The sequence below is a fragment of the Trichoderma asperellum genome, chromosome 3, assembly GCF_020647865.1.
Source record: "Trichoderma asperellum chromosome 3, complete sequence".
Classification (NCBI taxonomy): domain Eukaryota; kingdom Fungi; phylum Ascomycota; class Sordariomycetes; order Hypocreales; family Hypocreaceae; genus Trichoderma; species Trichoderma asperellum.
Genome location: NC_089417.1, coordinates 288,419 through 302,464, shown reverse-complemented (window position 1 = coordinate 302,464; position 14,046 = coordinate 288,419). Strand labels below are relative to the sequence as shown.

General features: G+C 48.5%; 6 protein-coding genes across 6 annotated transcripts; 2 read left to right on the top strand and 4 right to left on the bottom strand.

Moving 5' to 3' along the window:
• The first annotated feature begins 510 nt into the window (after window positions 1-510).
• Window positions 511-2,550, top strand: TrAFT101_004689 (uncharacterized protein). Its single transcript, XM_024909939.2, has 4 exons — window positions 511-887; window positions 947-1,050; window positions 1,130-2,177; window positions 2,250-2,550. The coding sequence occupies exons 1-4, from the start codon at window positions 765-767 to the stop codon at window positions 2,397-2,399; spliced, it is 1,425 nt and encodes a 474-aa protein (XP_024759933.1). The 5' UTR covers window positions 511-764; the 3' UTR covers window positions 2,400-2,550.
• LEU2 (3-isopropylmalate dehydrogenase) lies at window positions 2,461-4,407 on the bottom strand. Its single transcript, XM_024908328.2, has one exon. The coding sequence runs from the start codon at window positions 4,025-4,027 to the stop codon at window positions 2,885-2,887; it is 1,143 nt and encodes a 380-aa protein (XP_024759934.1). The 5' UTR covers window positions 4,028-4,407; the 3' UTR covers window positions 2,461-2,884.
• A 163-nt stretch (window positions 4,408-4,570) lies between these two features.
• Window positions 4,571-5,743, top strand: TrAFT101_004687 (uncharacterized protein). Its single transcript, XM_024906785.2, has 2 exons — window positions 4,571-5,290; window positions 5,353-5,743. The coding sequence occupies exons 1-2, from the start codon at window positions 4,719-4,721 to the stop codon at window positions 5,522-5,524; spliced, it is 744 nt and encodes a 247-aa protein (XP_024759935.2). The 5' UTR covers window positions 4,571-4,718; the 3' UTR covers window positions 5,525-5,743.
• TrAFT101_004686 (uncharacterized protein) lies at window positions 5,737-7,546 on the bottom strand. Its single transcript, XM_024910997.2, has 2 exons — window positions 6,016-7,546; window positions 5,737-5,950 (listed from the first exon to the last, which is right to left on the bottom strand). Exons 1-2 carry the CDS (start codon window positions 7,372-7,374, stop codon window positions 5,810-5,812), a joined length of 1,500 nt encoding a protein of 499 aa, XP_024759936.2. The 5' UTR covers window positions 7,375-7,546; the 3' UTR covers window positions 5,737-5,809.
• Window positions 7,547-7,997: 451 nt separating this feature from the next.
• On the bottom strand, window positions 7,998-9,207 carry TrAFT101_004685 (uncharacterized protein). The gene has a single exon (XM_024900336.2). It carries the CDS (start codon window positions 9,061-9,063, stop codon window positions 8,233-8,235), a length of 831 nt encoding a protein of 276 aa, XP_024759937.2. The 5' UTR covers window positions 9,064-9,207; the 3' UTR covers window positions 7,998-8,232.
• Window positions 9,208-10,083: 876 nt separating this feature from the next.
• Window positions 10,084-13,062, bottom strand: TrAFT101_004684 (uncharacterized protein). Its single transcript, XM_024900389.2, has 9 exons — window positions 12,043-13,062; window positions 11,813-11,973; window positions 11,714-11,755; window positions 11,587-11,656; window positions 11,478-11,505; window positions 11,399-11,411; window positions 11,251-11,340; window positions 10,821-11,163; window positions 10,084-10,730 (listed from the first exon to the last, which is right to left on the bottom strand). The coding sequence occupies exons 1-9, from the start codon at window positions 12,166-12,168 to the stop codon at window positions 10,497-10,499; spliced, it is 1,107 nt and encodes a 368-aa protein (XP_024759938.2). The 5' UTR covers window positions 12,169-13,062; the 3' UTR covers window positions 10,084-10,496.
• Between the last annotated feature and the right edge of the window lie 984 nt (window positions 13,063-14,046).

Sequence of the window (14,046 nt, the reverse complement as noted above, 5' to 3'; positions counted from 1 at the left end):
CCTCGTCGTGGTGGCTTACGGCGTATATAGTAGTGCGCTCTCGTATTGAGGGGGGACCGACCTTTTGGATTTTTCCTCCCGAGTTCTTAGTCTAGCCTAGCGGTTCGAAGCCCTGCGTTTCGACAGCATGGAAAGACGCCGCATTGCAGCGAAGCCACGCTAAGGCTTTCCATGCCAAACCCCAACAGGGATCTCGCCTCGGCCAACTTTTTAGCTGAACTTCCGTCAAGCCTTGCCGGCAGTTTTGTTCCAATGAGGGTCTCTCGCAATCAGTCTATCAGTCTATCACCGCCTCGCATGACCACAAAGCGAAAGGCGCAAACATGTACTACTATCTGGATGGGTTATCAATTGTACTAAGGAGGAGATTGGAGATAGCGGTGGCTGAGAGGCGGTGGCTCTTATCTAGCTAATACATACTACTACGATAATGCTACTCCTAAATAGCACCAGTCATTTTTTTATCGCCGGGCCTTGATTCCGTAACAGTACATAGCCTTAGCCGGCAACGGCGCGTCAACACGGTGCGACTGATCAACTCTGGGTAAATCCAAACTCATAAAGATCCACTGAAAACCCTCATCTTTCGGTCACTTGAGAAGGATATCTCAGCTCAAACGCTGAAACGTTGCTGTAAACTCGCCTTGGCCTATTGCCGGCGTTGGAGTTGCCCTTGTCTCAAACCTCCCTTACAAATTCTTCTTGCTTTTCTCGTCACTTTGTGGCTAGGATTGGGGGTTGTCAATCCTCCTCGGCAGTTCAAGATGGTATCTCAAAAGATCCGCGACTACTTGCATACCGATTATCAGCCTGGGGAGCGCACGCTGTTGCGCAAGATTGATTTCTTCATCTTAACATTCTGCTGCCTGAGTTACTTCATCAACTATGTACGCGTCTCCGCTCTGTTCATCCCGCCCTATTGTGAGTCAGCTAACTCCCCAGCCAGCTTGATCGTTCAAATCTCTCCAATGCCTATGTTTCGGGAATGAAAGAAGACTTGGGCTTTGTAGGCAATCAACTCAATGAAATCAACACTTGCTTTACAGTTGGGTGAGTAACTACTGCTTTCTTCCCTTGCGCTATAGTTTCTGTAAACGACCAGCTACTGACAAAACGTCCCATTTCACAGTTACGTTTTGGGTCAGATCCCTTCCAACCTTTCTCTTTACTATGTCAAGCCACGCATCTGGTTCCCCTCCATGATGCTGCTCTGGGGCGGCCTCACCATGGTCACCGCCTCGGTGCACAACCCTCAGTCCATCATGGCCATTCGCTTTTTCCAGGGCATGTGCGAAGCCTCCACTTTCGTTGGCACGCACTACATCCTCGGCGCCTGGTATACTGAGCGTGAGCTCGGCAAGCGCAGCGGCATCTTCACGTCCTCTGGCCTGGCCGGCACTATGATCGGCGGCTTTATCCAGACAGGCATTCATAAAAGTCTCAATGGCCGCGGCGGGCTTGCAGGTTGGCGATGGCTGTTCATCATTGACGGCCTTCTCACGATCCCTGTTGCGTTGTATGGCATCATCTTCTTCCCAGACACGCCTCGCAACACCACAGCGTTTTATCTCAGCGACGATGAGAAACGCCTGGCTGCGGCCCGCGTGCCTGTCATTGAAGAGAGCTCACCCATCACCCTGCGCTTCCTTAAGAAAGTTCTTACGTCCTGGCAATTCTGGGGCTTTGTTATGCTCTGGGTCATTGCTGGAGAAACAGAATCTTTTTCCAGCAACGCGCTTCTTGCGCTCTTCCTCAAAAGCAGCCCTACTCATACTTATACTGTCAGCCAACTTAACAACTATCCAACCGGCGTACCGGCCGTTGGCATCGTCTCGACCCTATTTTGGGCCACACTGACTGATTTCTTGAATGGAAAACGCTACCTCGTTGGCTACTGGATCGGCATCGTTGGCATTGCCACCTCTATCATGATACTGGTGGCTTCACACCACCCTACAAGCCCAGGCTCTACCCCGGTAGTAATGGCTGCTTACTACATTGCCGGCTCCGTCTATGCGTGCCAGGCCACCTTCTTCGCCTGGTGCAATGATTCACTTCGTTATGAAGAGCACGTCTTCCGTGCTATTGTGCTGGCCGGCATGAACCTAGGCAACAATGCCGTCAACGCTTGGTGGAGCATCATCTTCTACGGCGCCGCTATGGCTCCATGGTTCACGGTGAGTCCTCTTTCGTATTCTAAGCTCTGTCCTCTTTGAGATCTATGCTTGCTAACTTCTTCATGCTATTAGCGCGGTATGTGGGCCATGATTGCTTGCTGCATTGCCCTTGTTATCTGGACGGCCGTGCTGTCTTACCTGGACCGTCGCCACAAAAAGACTATCGTGGAAATTGATGAAGCCGGGGGTAGCCTCAGCATTGTTGTTGAGGGCAAAGAGTGATTAAAGTTTATTGCTTTTGCGTATTGGGGAGGCCGTGTCCTCCGCTGTTTTTGATTATAAGCTCGTATGAAGTATGTTCTGTATATCTATTTAGCATGCCTATTTCTAATATAATGATGCGTTACAACGCTTGAAAATTGCAATCTTGGTGGTATTTTAATATAGAGTAAGAGGAACCGAATTTTATCAACGCAATTGGTTGACTCGTTACGTTTATCTTTGTCTCTGTGATACGCCGTAATTACATGCTCATCCTTGCAACTGCTCTTCAGCTGCCACTACGCAGAGGAGAGGAGCACATGGGCCTCTGCACCCTTGCCTGAAAGACTAAAATATTACTGCTGCTTTGGCTCTGCGAAAACCAGATACTACCTACCACATGCCTATAGCCACTGAACGAGTTCCTCGCTTGTGCTACCACTAAAGATCTCAGCTCGCATTGTACAGCCAATCGTACCACTAAGTTGAACAACACCTTATCCTTTTCAATTTGCCTGTAAGAGGCGTCGAACCTCGCTAGCAATGGCATCTCCAGCCTCCTTCGTCCCAGCATCACCTCCCATATCCTTTGTCCGAATCCCGAGCCCGCCAGCTTCCTTCGAATCAAATACCCTCTCGACGGCCTTCTCAATGGCCACCGCCTCGTCTACAAGCACGCACGAATACCTCAGCAGCATCGCCAGACTCAGAATCTGCGCGACTGGGTTGACCAAGTTCTTCCCAGCAATGTCTGGAGCGCTGCCATGCACCGGCTCATAGATGCCATTGCATCTTCCCTCTCCAGGGATGCCAGAAATGCTCGCACTCGGCAGAGTCCCGAGGCTGCCTACGATTCCGCCCGAAATATCGGACAAAATATCGCCAAAGGTGTTGTCTGTATGAATGACTCCGTTGAAGCCGCGAGGGTTCTTGACCATCAACATGGCCATGCTGTCCGCGAGCTGGTGGCGCAACTCGATATCCGGAAACTCTCTCTTGAACACGTCTTCCGTGACTCTGCGCCAAAGCCTGCCGCTGGCCAGAACATTTGCTTTATCAGCGCTCCAGACAGTGGCTGGACCGCCGCCGCCTTTGCCGTCACCCTTCTTCCCCAATATCTTCGCCACCGCGGCCGACACACGAGCACAGCGCTCGACTTCTCGGGGCTCATATACCCACAAGTCCGATGCAACTTCGGGCTTTTCGACTTTGTCTCCAAAGTAAGCACCGCCGCAGTTCTCTCTCACGACGATAAACTTGGTGCCTTTGACGATATCAGGCTTGAGAGGCGAGGCTTCCAGCAGGGACGGCACGAGGATCTCACACGGCCGTAGATTCGCAAATGCATCCAGCTTGTGTCGAAGACCCAGAATGCCAGCCTCTGGGTTGGGGGAAGCATTTGCCCACTCTGGGCCGCCCACGCTGCCAAATAGCACCGCGTCACTCTTGCTGGCTTTGTCGAGGACCTCCTCTGTAACTGGGACGCCGTGCTTGTCGATACTGCTTCCGCCGACGAGGTCGAAAGTGCGCTCGAATTTGAGGTTTGGGCGACACTCTTCCACGACGTCTAGTACTTTGAGGGCCTCGGCCATCACCTCAGGCCCGACATGGTCGCCTGGAAGGACAAGAATGCGGAATGTTTGAGTCATGATGATGTTACAGCCGTTGATATGCGGATAATGATACTGGTAGGAGCGGGCAACATGCGTAAATAACACTTGCTAGGGAGGTTTCTATTTTCTTTCCTACACAATGGTGGAGGTTTTGCCCCGTAAGCACTGCTTCTTGCGATGGCCCCGTTGAAAACCGATTCTCTCGTCTTCAAGCTGCCTCACGCGCCTGACATCGGCGTGTCTGATCCGAAATCGGCTCCTTGTCAAGATGTTTGATCAAGTTATTGTCCCCAATGCCAAGTGATATCCATAATACTCGTCATCACGGACTAGCTATCCAGCCGCAACTAGCCAATATTATCCAATTCGTTTTTGATCCATCTTCAAACTACCTCCCCCGCATGGCCCTCCGGCGCTTCCCCACACAACCGACTTGAGAAAGTAAAGTGTAGAGTGGTTCTAGCCGAGTCGGCCTAAATTGGCTCACAAGTGGCCCGCACTGTGTGTCACTTGGGACATTTCTTTATGAATGTTATCGGCTGCCGCCCTCGAAGAGGGGTCCGTTGTAATACACGAATTTGAATGTCTTGCATATATTGCCATCGAGTGTTTTTGATATTCACTGCATACAACATCTTCATTTAACCAACCTCCACTCCCTAGTGAACCCTGGTCTCATCAATCTATCTCTTTCTCACTCTCTCTTTAAAAAAAAAAAAAAATAACAATGCCGTCAACCCGTCTCGAGGGCAAGGTAGCCATCATCACTGGCGCTGCGTCTGGCTTCGGCAGAGGAATTGCCACAAAGTTCGCCCAGGAAGGTGCCAAAGTCATTGTAGCAGATCTCTCAGAAGAGGCCGGCAAAGCGGTTGCATCTGAGCTCCAAGGCGCTTTTTTACGCACCGATGTCACCAAGAGGGCTGATTGGGAGGCCGTATTGGCGCTGGCGATCAAAGAGTATGGGCATTTGGATATTGTCGTAAATAACGCTGGCGCAGCCTATCCAAACAAGGCGACAGAAGGCGTTACTGAGAAAGAATTCGACTTGGTGATGAATGTCAATGTCAAGTCGATTTATTTGTCGACCAATGTCATTGTGCCATACTTCTTGAAGGAGAACCGCCCTGGCAGCTTTATCCAGATTGCATCAACGGCTGGCATCCGGCCCCGCGGTGGATTATCATGGTACAGCGCTTCCAAGGGAGCTTGCATCACAGCTACGAAAGCGCTGGCTTCTGAATACGGCCCCAAACAGATTCGGTTTAATGCCGTTTCTCCAGTTGTTGGCATTACGGGAATGTAAGTATAAATGCTGTCGGTCGCGTTAGCCTCCAACTCTTGCTAACTTTGTGGTACAATAGGACGGATCTTTTCCTTGGAGCTACTGATATATCTGCTTTTGTCTCGACAGTTCCGCTGGGTCGGCCATCAACCCCAGCAGACATTGCCAATGCTTGTTGCTATTTGGCAAGTGATGAGGCATCCTTTATCACTGGCGTCAATCTAGAGGTAGATGGTGGACGATGCGTATAAATGTAATGCTAGAAGCTCATTTGATTTTAAAAAAAAGGTTGGTTGTAATAAACTTTGACTCGATGGGATTGCACGGATTTCATAGTTAGGGCAATAAGTGATGCAACAAGAGAAATGCATCTTCCATAAACTATTATGCCTTTTCCTACCCTAATATAGATTCACGTTGTGATAAATAATCGGTCAGATCATGTATGCACAAGAAAATGAAACCCCATGGTTTTTATTATATCAGTAGCTTTGGTAAATGCATTGTGCATGTTAAAAACGTATTCCTACAATATTTTACAAGCCCTCAAAGGTGAAAGTTCCAGTCTTTGTAACCATATACTCATCAACAGCAACGTCCTTTCCACTCTCCTTACCCGATCCACTCTCCTTGATGCCCCCAAATGGTGATTCAGCGCAAGAATTAGTACCTGTATTCTAAAGAGGATTCAGTCAGTAAAGGTTTTGGCTATCCTGAAATCAGCCATATAACTTTGACTTACCAAACCAATCATGCCTGCTTCCAATCGTTCAAAAAGCCTCCAAAGTCTGTCCACATTCTTTGTAAAAGCATAGCTGGTTAGGCCCATGGCAGTATTGTTGGCCCGTTGAATTACTTCCTCTTCTGTGTCAAACACCGAAACTCCCAATAGAGGCGCAAATATTTCATCCTGGCTCATGAGCATATCATCTGTGACATTTGTCAAGATTGTAGGCTTCATGAAATAACCTCCATCTGCCGTTTGGTCTCTGAGCCCATTCCCAAGCACCATCTTTGCTCCCTTGGAAATAGCATCCTTGGCCATGTCTTCGGCCCTATCAAGACTTCTTGGCGTCGTGACTGGACCTAGGGTAGTGCCCTCTGCCATTCCGTGGCCAATCTTCAGTTCAGATGTGGCCTTGATAATGGCAGCAACAAACTTGTCATAAACTCCTCGTTGTACGTAGACTCTATTTGAAGAAACGCAAGCCTGACCCGCATGCCGCCACTTGAGTGGCATAAAGTGTTCCAGCGCTTGGTCAAGGTTGGCATCCTCAAAGACGATAAAGGGGCAGTTTCCGCCAAGTTCAACCAAAGCCTTTTTCAGGTTTTTCGCACAATGGCTCGTGATAATTTTGCCGACTCTTGTGCTACCAGTAAAGGTCACCTTTTTGACCAGTGGGTGAAGACACAGTGCTTCTGCCAATTCTGGCGTGCCTTCGAGGCTTGTTGTTAGGGTATTAAGTACTCCCGGAGGGAATCCAGCCTTCAGTGCAAGCCGAGCCACTGCGAGCGCTGTGATGGGTGTCTCAGGCGAAGGCTTGACAACCATCGTGCAGCCTGCCGCAAGGGCTCCGCTCGCCTTTCTGAGAATCAGAGCTAGGGGAAAGTTCCATGGCACAAGAGCAGCGACAACTCCAATAGGCTGCTTGATGGTAACTGCTCGTCGGCCAGGGACTGCGTTGACAATTGAAGCTCCCTGGATTCGCTCTGCTTCGCCTACAAACCACCAGGTGAAGGTGGTGCCGTAGTCGACTTCGCCATAAGCTTCCGCAAGGGGTTTGCCCGTCTCGTAGACCAGAATCTTGGCGAGGTCATCTCGCGCAGCAACAATCTCCTGGTGCCATTTCAACAACGTCTGGGCCCGTTGCCTAGGTGTCCATTTAGAGTATGTTTGAAAGGCCCGATGTGACGATTGGACTGCAGCGTCGACGTCTTCTTGTCGGCAGTCTGGGCACGACGCCCAAGATTTGCCAGTGCCGGGGTCAATGACATCGAAGCGTTTGCCTGATTTGGCGACTACAGTCTGCCCATCGACAAGACAGTCTAGGTGGCCAAGGCTTGCATCGGCCAAAGTAAAAGGAAGTTCGTTACTACCCATGGTTGATAATTGCAGTGAAGATTATTGCGTGGAGTAAAGATAATGACTAGAGGAGTTGCGGTGTATAAGGTAGCAATCTTCTTTTTCTCCCTCAGTCTCTGTATGTGCTCACAACTATTTCTCTGTTTTTTCGCTACGCTCTGTCATTTCCCATCTTCCAACCTTACCCCAAGCTAGAAATATCAGGTTCGATGTCATTATGCGGGGATAATGCGGAGGCGTGTAGAACACGCCGTCCAGACAGTGCGGGTGGAACACTCCGAGTTGGTTCTAACAGTGCGGGTCGACGTTTCTAAATCTTCGAAAACGTCCCCTCCGGGTGGCTTCCCGTTGCATAAGCCACGAGCTACACCGTAACAAGAAGGGAATCTATCGCCATCTTTCCGAAGTGGTGGTTACTTTTTCGGTTGGCGATGGCTTCATTAGTTCCACGGGGTCTTCCCGTGGCGTCGCAGGGACGCAGGTAAACTGAATTAGGCAACCTTTCATCTGAAAGGTTATCTTCTCCCGATGGACTAGGATTATGGAGATGATCTAGTGTTTCTAGATGATCGTATTGTCGAAGATTTATTACCTTCACCGAGGTCGGAGATTACATTCAGATCGGCCAACTTTTTCTCAACGCCACCTTTTGCATCACAGGATGAGAAAAACTATTTTGAGGCGGTTGGCTGCGGCTCTTGCGGCCTGCCAACAAGTCTTTCTTTGGTGTCTCATTCATGAATTCTAAGAAAGTCTATCCACTTGTCTATATATGCATCTATCCTTTGAGCCGTGTCTCGTACATCCATCTTCATGTGTGAGACATCAGTCTTCAAGTTACAGCGCCGTATCGCTACTAGTCCTTCATACCGCCTGTCATGCTACTGTGTAGCTGACCCGGCTGATACCTTTGCTTCTCCCAATCTTCTTCACCGTTGTTGCGCCGCATAGATCAGTTGTGTCAACATGTGTTCCTCCACAGGGATAAACCTCAGCTCCCACAATGCGCACAACGCGGAACTTGCTCTCTCCTGGAGGCAACAGGCTTCGGTCGGGAATCAAACGCTCTAGGCCCTCTCGCTTGAAGTCGTCTTCTGTCCAGAAGTCAATTTCCACGGGCATTGCACGGCGAAGATACTCGTCGACGCGGTCCTGGATCGGCTGCTTCCATTTGCCCTCGATAAGACCACGAAACTCGCAGGCAGCGCTGTCGGGGAAATGCGACGCCTTGAGTTCATCGAACCCTTCAATCTCCTTTTCCAGGAGATTCCTTACTGCTGATCCCAGAACATGACCCGCGGTATGCAGTCTTGAGTAGAGGAGGCGCTTCTCCGCATCAATGGTCTGCTCAACAACATCGCCAGGCTGAAGCGTCGTCTCCGTTGAGTCTTTGAAGCGGCCGAGATGCAGCACCAGCCCGTCGTTGACAACGTCCATGCGTGCCGCTCTGATGTCGATAGAAATGGCAGGAGATGCAACTGATGTGATTGATCCTTCGTCAGAGGGCTGTCCGCCACCCTGGGGGTGGAAGATAGTCTCCTTGGTTACGACAACATAGTCATCATCGCCAGCGTCCTTGAAAATGGCGCGATTTTGCTCCTCAAGGGCAGAAAACGGCCGTATTGACACTACTTGAGTCTGCAAATTGATCAATTTTCCATCATGGTGAAAGGTCAAGATAGTCCCGGATGTCTGTTCGGAGGCCATGGTGTATGATTATTGATGATCTCCTGCTGTTCCTCCCAATGTCTATGCCAGGATATGAGACTATGCCGCTAAACGCTTTTCACTGCACTGCAACTCAGCTTCGACGTGTCGTTAATATGTATGAGCGTTTCATCGCTTGAGCGAGGCATTCCCACTTTTGTTGTCGAATTTAGTGGGGGTTAGCGCCCTATTTGTCATGAAATTTATGCTATTTACGAGTCATTTATCCTTGCCTGCTAGAATCGAACAGAATCTGCCGTCATTTAACTCAAACGATGAATATAGGAAAAAAGCAGGTAAAATATGTGAATACCAATTAATAATATCATACTCTGTAGAATCCCCCACATTCTGTTCCATGTTCGAGTCTGCGCAGATAAATGCCGTTGGCTCTTGCTGGTAGGCTAACGGCCTAAGCCTCAGCCGGGCCCGTGGGCTGGCGTTGTATGTGGTTCTCGCTGACAATGACACAATAAGTTTGCTCCATAGTTATATACTAATTTATGAAAGAAATAGCCGAATTGAGAGTCAAAGTAGAAAAATAAAGAAGGCATGTATGAGAAAATAAAGGTTGAGCGTGCAGTTGGGCTGGTGAACAGGCGTAAGTTCTAACTAATACCTACTTATGGGCCCATTACTTCGAAGTATATCTTGCCCACAATTCAACATGGCCAATATGCCTCCAACGACATTCCAATATCCTCCACAACGAGCTACATCATACCCCAGACTTCCTAGAAATTATATTAGGTTGTCAGTCCAAATAGATCAGACACATTGTCATTGAACTACTAGTGAGAGGCATTCCAAGACTCCCTGCACCCGCATGAAATTACAAACTTGAAGATTAGTATCATCGTCTGTATTATCATTGGTCGTAGTCATACTGAATAGAAATGGAAAAGGGTGCTTCAGCAGTAATTGACTGGCCGATGTGGGACCTTGTGATGATGGGTTTGGCTACTGTTTTGGTACGTCGGAGTAGAATCAATGAGGAAATAGAGTCATGCCCCATGCATCATTATAGTTAGTATTTTGTCAATAAGAGGGCAACAATGTTCCGATAGATTCAAGGATTAGCTTCCATTTATATATTAATTCCCGAATACTACGTTACTATCTATCCGCTGGCACTTAGCAATGTCTCGCTTAAAGAGACTTGCCGTCATACTGTGCCTTACTTCCAACGAAGGTAGCTTGCGAATACAAAAATACCACCCTGTATGTGTTATCAGGACCAAAAAAAAAAAAAAACACGCTCAAGCGCCAGCAATTTGTGCAAAAAGTCAAGACGTGCTGATACATTCTTAGTAACATCTAGCCCGTGCGCATGAAATCAGATAGTGCAGCACCAACTTGTAAAGCTCATTAAAGAACATCCGTTTTTATAATAAAAAAATTAGCATGAAAGAGAAAAAAAGTATCAGTTTCTCTTAATTGAGCGGCTTCCTTCCGTAAACCGCTTTGAATTTATAATACGCGTGATAGTTGTTCGACCGAATTTCCCGTCGCAGCAGGCTGATGTATACCAAGATTTCTTCTCGTGTCCATCCCAGCGTATTTGCCATGAAGACAATGTAGCCCTCGGTGTCTTTTTCAATGACCAGTTGCGCAAACTGGCCGAGTTCCTTCATTTTCGGGTCTCTGGCCCAGCCTCCTATTGGCATCTGTAGAACAAATATTGTTAGATTGACTCGTTTTGCACTGCTTTGCGGCACACAAAAAAGAGTCGTGTCGCTTCGAAGCCATAAGCTTACCTTATAGTTAAATTCCTGAATGTCGACGAAACCAGCTGCCTCCATCGACCTTCTCTGCGTCTCATCTTCAACCACGGTAAAACTCCTTCCAATCTGTTTACCGCCGTTAATGAAGAACTTGCCCCATTGTCCTAGAGCGCTTGTCTCCGTCACGGTCCCATCATCACTTGTAATAATGGCTGATGGCTCCAAAATCTCAAAATACGCTCCCGGACGCAGCACGCGATATGCTTGCTGCATCAATTCGTCCCAGTCCTGAATGCTGCCCAGAAGCCATCGAATGTGGACATAATCAAAGTCCTCGCTGCGAAACGTCCAGTCTTGAGTACAGTCTTCGATTTCGCTATTTCCATTCGCCGAATTAGCAAGCCGATGATAAAGCACACCCCCTCTGGCAAAAACAAATATCCATTTCTGGTAATAAACTCACAACTGGAGGTTCGGAGGCACCCAAGTGGGCTGGATTGGAGAGATATCTGTGCCAATGACCTGAGCATCAGGATATTCATCGGCAAAGTCACTATAAGGCGTCAGTACTTATTGTGCTGATATTAAGACGCAGGGCTCCAACTGCTCACATGGCCCATATTCCTGAGTTAAAAGAGAAGTCAGCTTCACAAAAATATAAGACGAAACAGATTGGGAGTGAGTACTAACCTGTACCAGTGCCTATATCAAGTACTCTCTAGTTGCAAGATTTACGGCGTCAGTTTCATCATGCGAATAACGCTCCAAGGAGTATACTGAATCATTGGAGAGCACTGACTTTAATCTTTTCTTTCTCTAAAGGAGCCAAATATAGCTTATCTCCCATTGCCATGCAAATGGCATGATGACTACAGGGCCCCAGTTAACTAGTCTAAATAAAAAAAAGTTTGGGTCGCTAAACTTACTTTATATCTAATGATTCGCTTGCCGCTTCGTCGTTGGATTGCCTGTTGCTGATATCAGTTTGCTGCTTCAAGTCGCTACTCAATTGGCGAGGGACTCACCAATATTGAACAGAGCCCATTTCGCTGTGAAACCTGCGTCCATTGATCTCTCTATATTGCAGGATAGTCGAAGTTATCGACGCGGTTGAGCTTCCCGCATCAGAACCAAGGGCTGAGTCGCTATCATCATCGTAATCATCGTCGCCTTCTTGTTGGGCAACCTATTTGCGTGAGTATTTCTCTGTGGCGCGCGAAAGCAGATGCTGCCAAAGGATTTGAAATGCACCAACCTCTTGCCAGTGCGCAGCTGGGAGGATGCCTTCTGACGGGGCTTCTTGCTCTTGCTGACTGCCCTCGCCTGATGCTCCCTGCCCGGGAGAGACAGGCGACTTTGGAGATTTGGGCGACTTTGCCATGTTTGCTCGGCTGCAAAAAGATGCAGTATGTGCGCCTTTTTAAAGTACTGACCCCAGTTCTTCTAGTTCCTTTGTCGTCTTTTCAAAATTTTCTCTTTGTCCTTTCTTCTTCTCTCTGCCCTTCCCCTTGGTTCCCGATTTGGTTCTTCAGTTAATTGTAGCAGACTCAATTGCAGGAGAGCACGGTGCTTGGAGAAAGCTTCGTTGCAGATGATTAAGCCGGATGTTATAGCTCCATGGTCCAGTAGCTTGTAGATCCACCAATGGCCCTTCTCGTTATGCGAATGAGCAAACGATTGAGTAAGCATATGCAGTTACTCGCAGCCGCGTCTGCTTTGTCGCACAATCATGCGTCTCTTTGTCCGCCAGTAGAAATTTCGCGGGCGCCTTGCCTAAATGAACGATTCGACGAGCTAATAAACACAGCGGGTGCGCCCCTGCTTGCTTGCTTCCTTCAGCTCTGCCGTCGCTTAGAAGATGTGGACGCCCGAAACTACCATCCGTATGCGCGTATCATTTATCAGATCGAGTCGGCCAACAGTCGGTCGTTTAGGCCACTCCTCCTACATATGCAAGGCAACGCTAGGCCATCTAGAAGAAGACGAACAAGTTGAAGGTGAATCAGGAGCATACGCGAGGGAGGGATCAGGCGCTGGAGACGGGGACTATGACATGGACTGGTGGAGCAGAGACAAAGGCTTCTCCGCTTATTGTTGGCTGGCAATGCTATTAGCTTCTCCATAGTGCAATCTAGTTACAGGTAGCAAGGAGCCTTGCTCCGCATTGTCGTTGTTTTCCGCGGCATCGACGAGTTTTCCACAGGCTAAGACTCTAAGGTCCCTCCCGTCCCGTGGTCGTGCATTCGCTCCAGTGTAGGCGGATTTTCGTGGATTTGTTTTCTGGGCCCTTGCTGTCCAGCAGACGTAGTTCTCGGCGACTAAAATAGGGGGAGATGCTAGAGGTCCAGCTTATTCTAAGTTGCCGCGCGATCTACCGATGCCGACTGAGGCGCTTGGGTTCAGCCCATCAAAGCTGACAATCACGACGCAGAACGCCACATATACGTAGGCATGGAAGTAATAGAATGTAACCAGTCATCGCATTTAGGCTCATCTATTGCCCCTCTGCAGGGCATTCTCCGATACCACACGCAAACTCACAGATCTGCATCCACACTGCGTGCAACGCTGCAACGTGTCGGCCCTCGTCAGGTCTATTGCTTCTGCAGCCAGTCACACTAGAGGATTCGCCGCAGCTGTGATGCATGCAGAACCTCTCGTAGCATTACTAATAGGACTTTGTTCGGCAAGACAGCCGGCGAAGGATGTGATGTACTCATTCCTTGATTCAAGGTTTGACACGAGGTAGATACAGGAGAGCTGCATAAATGGTTCGATACGCGCCCAACACGTGTAGACGTAAAACCACGACTTAAAGAAGTTCCGCCTGGCCGACAGTTTGACAGTTATGACGCCGTCAAACTGTGGGAAATGATGCATAATTTCTCCTACTTTCTTCTAACTAGCCATTTTAAGCAACTACACTACACCAACACACAATAGAACTATTGTTAAAGCGCCACCACTAGCTAGCCTTATCACGGCCAGCCTAGCACTAATAGATAAAGAGAATGGATGTTTAAGCAGCAGCGTCTCGAGATTCTTATCAGCGGTATTAAGTTATATAGGAAGAGAAGAGAAGAAGTGATCAGAATCCATTAATAGGACACGTTCTTATGTTGAGGTGTGATTCGCTGATGGCGATATAGGAGACACCAGCCGAGTAGCGGCAATGCTTCATCCCCAAATCCCTGTTTTTCTCTTTTGAATTATTAAACAATGTACCGGAGCCTGGTAGGTTAGGTTGAGGTTGATTTCA

What these genes read in the sequence shown, in the direction of transcription:
- TrAFT101_004686 (XM_024910997.2), bottom strand. Translation starts at nt 7,374, where the DNA reads ATGGGTAGTAACGAACTTCCTTTTACTTTGGCCGATGCAAGCCTTGGC. An exon ending in AAGCAGGCATGATTGGTTTG is followed by an intron (nt 5,951 to 6,015) that starts GTAAGTCAAAGT and finishes AATCCTCTTTAG; the next exon opens with AATACAGGTACTAATTCTTG.
- TrAFT101_004689 (XM_024909939.2), top strand. Translation starts at nt 765, where the DNA reads ATGGTATCTCAAAAGATCCGCGACTACTTGCATACCGATTATCAGCCT. An exon ending in TGAGTTACTTCATCAACTAT is followed by an intron (nt 888 to 946) that starts GTACGCGTCTCC and finishes CTCCCCAGCCAG; the next exon opens with CTTGATCGTTCAAATCTCTC. An exon ending in AACACTTGCTTTACAGTTGG is followed by an intron (nt 1,051 to 1,129) that starts GTGAGTAACTAC and finishes CCCATTTCACAG; the next exon opens with TTACGTTTTGGGTCAGATCC.
- LEU2 (XM_024908328.2), bottom strand. Translation starts at nt 4,027, where the DNA reads ATGACTCAAACATTCCGCATTCTTGTCCTTCCAGGCGACCATGTCGGG.
- TrAFT101_004687 (XM_024906785.2), top strand. Translation starts at nt 4,719, where the DNA reads ATGCCGTCAACCCGTCTCGAGGGCAAGGTAGCCATCATCACTGGCGCT. An exon ending in GTTGTTGGCATTACGGGAAT is followed by an intron (nt 5,291 to 5,352) that starts GTAAGTATAAAT and finishes GTGGTACAATAG; the next exon opens with GACGGATCTTTTCCTTGGAG.
- TrAFT101_004684 (XM_024900389.2), bottom strand. Translation starts at nt 12,168, where the DNA reads ATGGCAAAGTCGCCCAAATCTCCAAAGTCGCCTGTCTCTCCCGGGCAG. An exon ending in GTGCCTCCGAACCTCCAGTT is followed by an intron (nt 11,164 to 11,250) that starts GTGAGTTTATTA and finishes GAATGGAAATAG; the next exon opens with CGAAATCGAAGACTGTACTC. An exon ending in TTCAGGAATTTAACTATAAG is followed by an intron (nt 10,731 to 10,820) that starts GTAAGCTTATGG and finishes TTTGTTCTACAG; the next exon opens with ATGCCAATAGGAGGCTGGGC.
- TrAFT101_004685 (XM_024900336.2), bottom strand. Translation starts at nt 9,063, where the DNA reads ATGGCCTCCGAACAGACATCCGGGACTATCTTGACCTTTCACCATGAT.